Here is an 8,043-nt window from a genome sequence, read left to right as displayed (position 1 = left end):
GAGCGGTCCGTCAGAAGAGCTAGCACTGCCTGGCGTTACACTACCAACACACTTACTTGTGAGCGAGAGAAGGCGTGGCGCGCGTCCTGGGTGTCCGACCAGACCGGACGACTTGATTGAGGGCATTTCGAGAGAGCCTCGAGACCAAAAAACGGAAGTTGGGAGAACAAAGCCGGAAGCGACCGACGCTGCTCTATCCTGATTGGCGCCCTCGACGAGACTAAACAGCCAATCAGGGCAGGGCGCTCGCGATCCGGTTGTCTTCCGGTATATGTTTTTTTGTTGCGTTTTGTTGCGTTCGCTTTGCTCCATTGAAATACCCCATTGAGAGCCGCGCCCCTTTCTATTTTCGCACTACGCACACGCCGCGTTCGTCACCGTCGCGTCGTGTCGCGTGCCTTCGGCCGGAAGTATGCGACGGCAAAGAGCGGAAGAAAACACAGGGGACCGAAAAAATAAAATAAAAGTAAGGGTAGGAAAGGGGGGGGGGGCTTCAAAGAGCTCCGACGAAGTGAAGGCATGCCAAGGAGCGGAGGGCGGGTGGGCGCGATGGAGGGGGGTGGGGGACTGGCACATTTGTTGTACGCACACCTCGGCGCCCACCTCACCTGCAGCGCGCCGATTGCTCCCCTCCCGCCCACCAATCAGAAGTCAAAGTCACACTCGGAGCAGGGAGCGACGCGACTGCGACTGCTGACGACGCCGGGCGAGTAGGCAACCCATTCGACAGCGCCGCGCCTGTCGATGATGTGATGGCAGGATGACAAACTCTGGGGCAGCGGAACTCATCCAATGTTTCCGTCCGTGAAACGCATCACCCCCTCCCCCCCCCCCCCAATTCCCCATCAATAACAACGTGCGAGCTGAGCGGGTTGTGGGGCAGCAGAGAGACACAATGCGGAAAACGCGAAAACTAATGCATCCCCGCGGGAATATGCAAAGTTGCTAATCTAGTTAAGTTTGGGGTTGTGTTCAGTTCGTCGCGCCGCTGCAGACGAGGCCACCCTCCGCCGCCATACCCCCTCTTCTATGAATACCCCCCGTAGGTAAATCGGTCCACACCGACTATCCGCCCGCCCCAGTTAAGATTCGGGGTTCCGGGGTGGGGTGCGGGTTGCTGTGATGAGGGGGTATTGTTGGGGGCCCACTGAATTTTCACAGTAAGAGTCTTGTTTGTTCTACTGTTGTTTTCTTAAAGCAGCTCAGGTCAATGATGGCATAAGCTGTTGCTGTTACTGGTGTTACTGGTGAGTGTGGCAAATATTAATGGGTAAGCTCAAAAAAATGTATGCATTTCCAGCAATTTTAGTTTAATTGAACACATTTTGTATATAATTTTCTGCCTCGGACAATTTCATACAGTGGATGAGGCTCCCTTTGAATGTGACTAATACTGTAAGTCTACTGGTCTTCTCAAAAAACTGTTTCGCTTGTACAAAGATCAAGAAAACGACAATCAGACAGCTTATTCGGCTTAATCACAATACCCTTGACTAGACTGTTAGTGTACATTTCATACAAAACAATTCTTTCCAAAAATCAAATTCATGTGTCCTTTATACTATGCTAATATTCTTCCTATCACACCTTTAAAAAAAATATTAACCTATGGAAAGATCTCATTTTTACTACAATTGATCACAATGCTGTAAGTATATCAGCAGACCAATTTAATGGGCAATCCATAATTTCTAGTCATGAATCGTCAAGGTATTACTGTACATACACTATAAAACAAATTTGATTTGATCACCTCCCTCTAACAGCACTCTTCAAAGAGCAGTTGTTTCCCTAATCAAATTTTTGTAATTCCAACAGTTCAAATTGCTTTCTATATATTCAAAATACATGGTACTGAGTTTTGAGTAATTCTCTGTAAGCCAATTTTAGAGAAAGTTTAAAAAATAATAAACATTTTAAATTATTCCAAAATTAATACTGAAATATCGTCAACGAATTTCCTTGGTTGGAAAATAAAGAATCTGCTGGTGCCAGCACCTTCTGCAAATAGACTTTTAACAACACTTCAATAAAATACAAGCCTCTGACAGCTTTGTAAAGTTGATTTTTCGAATAGGACATTTTACCCTTAGTCATGATGTAATATCCAGGTGGCTGGTCTCTCATACATTTCACTAAGTGATATTTTCATACACATTTACAGAAAGACCATTGTCCAATGAAATGCTGGTCTGCTTTTGGCAGACTTATCAATTTAAAAATAAGTTGTTGTTTTTCCTTTTTAAGAAATGTGCTTCTTGTCAGATAAAAAAAACAGAATCACTTATTTTGCTCATCATTGTACATAAAAATTTGATGGAAATTGTAGAGATATACAATGCAAAATTTTGAACTGCGTAACAATAAAGGGCCAAATTTAACACAGCTAACAGAAGTTTTAATTCTATGGCTTTATGAAATGCAACCTCCAGGCATTATCATTTGTAACCACTTAGGGTTACAAGGACATGAACTGCATTAAAGCCTCTTAATTAAACTCCATTACAGTGCATGTAAACTTCAATGTCCAAAAAACATAAGGGAACGGTTTATAAATAAAATGACAAAACTAAGAGATTAGACTATCGGTACACTAAAAGAAATACTGTAACAAAAACGTCAGTCAGAAACAAGAGACAGACACAATAATAAAAGCAAATGAATCACAGAAATACAGTGGGCAGAGTACACACATCTAAAGCACGCTACACTGCAAGAATGGCCCACTAAAACATTCCAGCAGCCAGAGAAGGCTTTAACAATGCTTTCAGCAAATAGTCTTGATTGCTATTTTAAAAAGCAAATGCTACATAAAAATCAGCGGAAATATAAATTGATTCTTGATTTGAGCTCCTGTAGCAATAATCACTGAAACACATACATATAGGCCTCTATAAAATGTTGGTAATCTTGCAATGAATGCAATAATGAACCGAGCAGAGCAAGGTTGTCATTATTTTCAATTAAATAATAAAATATAAGCGTATTAGCATCAAAGCACTCATGAAGGGACACCCAGTCTGGTCCCTTTTTACACCGCATAGAATGTGCATCCCACGTGACCTCACAGACACATGTGTTACACTCAGTCGTAATGTTCAAGGCAATCAGTCAAATATACAGGCCAAGACGGAAAAAAAGACCTCAGCAAAGCATCCAGAGCTGCACTTGCTGCAACAGCCGTTTTGGTCAGGCCTCCCTTGTAGCCTCCGAAGTCGTTTTTCTTCTTTCTTCTGCTTCTTAGCTATCTCCTTGAGTGCCTTCACCTGCCTTTTGACCTCGGCCTCACTCATGTCCACAGGGCAGCTCCAATCTGTCATGGTGCATCCCTCAACCTTTCGGATAGGCGTTCGCTCCATGGAACGCAAACTTAGATGAATGTAGCTGTAACACAGGGGAATGTGTTAGTGACGGATATTCTGACACGGAGGTAACAGCAACAGCGCTGCTCACAGCACGGCGTCCGACTAAACTCACCAGGGCCTCGGAGCGGGCCGGGGCGCATCCAGCAGGTGCGCAAAGGGCCGGAGGGAGTCTGGCGGGCTGGGCTGCGGGTTGCCGACGGCGAGCCCCAGGATCCAGGCGGTCTCGTGCGAGTCGAGCAGGCCGCTCTTGATGGGCCCGGCCAGCAGCTCCACCATGGACATCCGGAGGTAGCGCACGAGGTAGAGCGCCTCGCCCAGCGCGCGCCGCTTGTTGTCCGCGCAGCTCCGCTCGCCGCGCCGCTTGCACTCGCGGTCCGCCCAGCGGGCCAGGGCGCTGAACAGGCGCGCCTCCCGCCGCACGTGCAGCGAGTCCCTCCGCAGCAGCGTCACCAGGTCGTCGTGGTGCAGCTCCTCCACCTGCGGGGCAAGCAAGGGGGGCACAACGTCAGCACGGGGAAGGACCAAGGCGGCGCGGAGCACGGCGGGGGTAGCGACGCGTGATCGCCGCGGGGTATCGACGAGCAGGGGGTAGCGGCGAGCGCGGGGCGCCCCGTGCGGAGTATAGCCACGGCGGCCCCGTCCCGTCCGCCCGCCTGGATCCAGCAGACTGGCACTCCCGCCAGACACACCCGCCAGGCGGGTCGGTCTAGCACCCCAGGCGTACGCGTCACGCCACAGACAGGTTCGATGACCCGCGGCCGAGCTACCCGACCCAACTTACGCATTCGCACTCGAAGACGTCGTCGATGTAGGCGTCCACGAACTGCAAGCAGTTCCAGTAGAGGGCGCTGCAGTACCAGCCCATGTTGGCCTCGACGTCGGGGTCCGGGAAGTCCTTGTCGGCGATCGGCGCCGGTCCGGGCTCCACCCGCACCCGCTGCACACCGAGGGAGAGTCGCATGGGCATTGGGCAGGGAGTTGGCCGCTGGGCCTGGATCTGAGGCACCTTGTCCTTGTCCTTCGCGGTCTCCAGCAGCGGCGTGCACGGCGCTGTGGCCGCCTCCGAGCTTTTCACCCCATGCTCGCCATCGCTGCAAATATTAAAGAAAGTCATAAAATAAATGAAAGGGCAGAAGAAGACACCAAAACTACGGACAGAAAAGGAGTTATCGTGTCAGAACAGTAATTGCCCTGCAACATCCGCACCCTCCCCTCCCTTGGTCCGTCCCCAACGAACCTGCCCTCTTCTAGCGGCGGCGCGGAGGGGGTGAAGGCCTCGTCGACGTCCAGGTCGTCCGGGAGGAAGAAGCGGATGGCCTGCATGACGCGGAGCACGTTGGCCGGCCGCAGGAAGCCGTCCGCCATCTCGACGCAGTGCAGGAAGAGCCGCGTGCACAGGTACTTGTTGGCGGCGTACATGGTCAGCAGGCACGTCTGCTCTGACCGGATCTCCGGCACGGCCCCGTACAGAACCCTGCAGAACAAAAGGTCGGCCGTCATACCGCGTCGTGTCCGGAGCTGGTGGGCTCCGGCGTCCGGCTGGCCGGCAGGCGTCCGATGCTCACCTGAGCAGCTGGTAGAAGGCGCGGCCGTCGATGTCGTCCACGCGCACCTTGCTGTCGTTCGCCAGGGGCCCGGTGAGCATGGCCTTGAACACGGGCGAGCTGGCGGACAGAACGTCGCGGTGGCCCGGGATGCGCCACGTGTCGCCGTCCGGGCCGACCACGAACTCCACGTCGCTCTCCGCCTCGTTGTCCAGCAGTAGCACGTTGTCGCTGCAGGGCAAAACGAAAAGGTCAGCTGGAGGCTCGGCGATTCCCCGCCGCAAAGGGTAACTTCACTCAAAAAACATCAGTGAAAACCGCCCCCCCCCCAAAAAAAAAGTGATAATCAGAAGAAGAAATCAAGAAAAAGTCGATTTTAAAAAGTTAAGATAAATGTTTTAAAAAATAAGAAAAATCAAGAGAAAACAGGATAATTGGTGTTAAGCTCGAATTTATCGTGAAATACCCCGGTTCTCGCCGGTGCACGCTAGAATTTAAAGTGAAATATCAATCGGTCCTCGCCGGCAGCGTATACTTACTCGATATGCTGCGTGGTGCAGCAGTCCCAGGTCGCTGGGTAGCGGGGGCCCCACAGGCCCCCCATGCTGGCGACATAGGTGAAGGGGCGCAAGCCCGCCTGGTCCTCGGACGGGGCCGTGGTGACGGCCTGGGCCCCGTGGCCCTCGAGGTGCCGCGCTCTGCAACACACGAAAACACGACGGATGGTAAAGAATAGTCTACGACGACGAGAAGCCCGCGCGCGCGGACGCGGGACGGGGGAAGCAGCCATAACGACGCGCCCATTACCGAAAAGACGACGTCGCCGACGAGCGCCAGTTTCACGGCGTTTCCCGGCACAATACTCCGCGGGGTTCGGTAAGCTGGCCGGCTTTATGCCCGCGTTAATGCCGACTCTACTACTCGTCCATGAATGAGTCGTGTGCCCGCGTCGCCCGCGCCGCCCAGGAGCCGCCCGCCGCAGACGAGATTCGAAGCCCGGTTGCGCTCGCGGCCGCTATCTGCACTAAGCCTTACCTCTCAAAGGGGCTCAGCTCGGACACCGGTGATAATTAATAATGACAAACCACCAAGTTTTAGTTAAAGCGATAGGCGAAATCTTATTGACAAACCAGTGGCAGGTAGTAGCAGGGCGTCGGCATTCGCCGGGGCGATGCGGAGCGCGAGCGCGGCGCCGCCGGGCGGGGCGGGGCAGGGCGCGGCGGGCGCGGCGGCGGCGGCGTTTACTCGCGGACCTGCCCCGAGGCGCGGTCCGGCCGCGGACACCACGGCTTTGTTTTGTCGCGGGTCCCTACGTGCGGAGAGGCCGGCGATACTCCATTGTGTCGCGTTTTATCGCCAGTGTCGCCGATCATATGTTGTCATCCAGCAGCCGCCGGCCGCTGGACCATTGCGTCACCGCGAGGGGGAGCCGCCAGGGCCGCCGCGAGGACCACGCGCGGGACACGACGACCTCGTCAAGGACCGCGTCCAGGAGGACCAGGACCCCGCCGACGTCCACGCGGAGGTGGACCCACGCTGCACGCACCGCGATGGCCTCCTCGACTCGGTCGGATTTGGCGCGAAAGCGCGGCTTGTTTAACGGCCTTCCGGCCCGCGGCTCCGCGGCTGACCGAGTAGTGGGGCCTAAGCGGATGGGTGCCGACCGACAACCTCCACTCGCGGACGCATAAACCATCACGCACGCATACGCAAACTGCAACACTGGGAGCGCGTGAGCCAGTAGTTTGCCCCCCGCGCCCCGCGCCCCTCTGGCGATACCACAGAGCGACCCCCCCCCCCCTTTCCCAAATCAGCGCGCGGGGTAGCGACGGTGAAAGGACAACAAATTCGCCCTCGACGCCGACGCGACGCCGCCTCCTGCCCTGCGACCGAGACAAAGATGTGGGTCTCACACGACGACATCCTGGGCGGATGTGTCGGCGAGGTGTCCGCGAGGTGTCCGCGAGGTGTCCGCGACGGCCGAATGAGGCGCCCCCTTTGTCTGGTGAGAGATTATTGGCGGTTTTATTCCACGCGTGGCGTGGCGTGGCGTGGCGTGGCGCTGAGTCACGAAGAGCGGCGTGACCAATTAGCGACCAGGGAGGAATCTGGAGCCGCGGCGCGCGACTTCGGAGGACAGGAGCGCGAGCGCGTCGCCGGCGCCGCGCCGGGCGGGGCGGGGCTGGCGGGCGGGCGCCACTCGAGGAGCGAAAACCATCACCGCCTGGCCGAAAGACTGGTCGACAAAGCCCACCCCACTACTAGAGTGAGTGCTGCACCACCACCTGTATATGGCTATAAGCCACTTGAGTCGATCTCGATTCATGTAATAATAACCTGTAATAACCTCTTACGTATCGCTCTCAGCATGCAGCACACGGACCGAATACCGCGTCCGGAAGGCGGATCTAAAGTTTATCTCACTCGTGCATGTAAGTACAGTACACGCACTGCAACGCGATCGTCACTGTAGCGTTCCAGGACACTGACGGGAAAGGGTAAGCAAGCAGAGTCCTGGGGGAAGTCCCGCAAGATCCGTCTGCAGTTTTCTTTTCTGCATTTTAATTTTTCCTTGTACCCTATAAACCACTGGTGTATTTATTGACTGTTAATCATTGAGTGTCATCATGTATGAAGCATGAAAAGCTGTAAGCTGCTCATTAACATAATTTACTTATTTGCTCCTGGTCTAATAATTATGACATGAATAATAATTAAATGAATAAATACCGCTCCCACTGCTGCCCGCGACCTGCGTGACCTCGCAGACACCGCGGAGGAAATGACGTAATGTCGCCGGGCTTGTCCTTTAGGACAGGGGTCCGGCTGCGACGGGTCGCCACAGGCCGGACCGGACACGGACAGGCGTAACGGATGTATCGAAAGCTACACAAGCACAAAGGCTTATCGCTCGTTGTGCCTCGTGTGTCACTTGCTGCACACTGCCGGAGAGGAAATCTCATGACGAACGCGTCATCCGTCAGCCGCAAGCAGTCGCAGGGGGGGCACGCGAAGGGCGGGGAGTAGGCGAGAGAGGGGCGCGGCGGGGAGGCGTTCGAGGCTCCCACGGTAGGGCAGGGCAGGGAGGAGCTGCTGTGTTGTGTTTGCACGGCTGGAGCTCGCGGAGGGGTGGG

At 54.6% G+C, this 8,043-nt stretch overlaps 1 protein-coding gene across 4 annotated transcripts in view; it reads right to left on the bottom strand.

Moving 5' to 3' along the window:
* Positions 1-1,289: 1,289 nt before the first annotated feature.
* LOC113211554 (BTB/POZ domain-containing protein 1-like) overlaps positions 1,290-8,043 on the bottom strand; it is a 17,705-nt gene continuing 10,951 nt past the window's right edge. For 3 of the 4 annotated variants that reach the window (XM_026429955.2, XM_052272077.1, XM_052272078.1), the window contains exons 2-7: positions 5,449-5,607; positions 4,931-5,140; positions 4,603-4,839; positions 4,147-4,456; positions 3,478-3,842; positions 1,290-3,384 (exon numbers count right to left, since the gene is read on the bottom strand). In XM_026429955.2, coding sequence (XP_026285740.1) covers positions 3,108-3,384; positions 3,478-3,842; positions 4,147-4,456; positions 4,603-4,839; positions 4,931-5,140; positions 5,449-5,513 — 1,464 coding nt within the window. In that variant the 5' untranslated portion in view covers positions 5,514-5,607 and the 3' untranslated portion in view covers positions 1,290-3,107. Of the gene's footprint in view, positions 3,385-3,477; positions 3,843-4,146; positions 4,457-4,602; positions 4,840-4,930; positions 5,141-5,448; positions 5,608-5,716; positions 5,936-8,043 lie in introns of those variants that run through there. The other variant, XM_052272079.1, reaches the window with a different exon arrangement.

The sequence above is a fragment of the Frankliniella occidentalis genome, unplaced genomic scaffold, assembly GCF_000697945.3.
Source record: "Frankliniella occidentalis isolate FOCC.00 unplaced genomic scaffold, Focc_3.1 Scaffold185, whole genome shotgun sequence".
Taxonomy (NCBI): domain Eukaryota; kingdom Metazoa; phylum Arthropoda; class Insecta; order Thysanoptera; family Thripidae; genus Frankliniella; species Frankliniella occidentalis.
The sequence above is the reverse complement of the archived record's forward strand: the minus strand, read 5'-3'. Positions and strand labels throughout refer to the sequence as shown.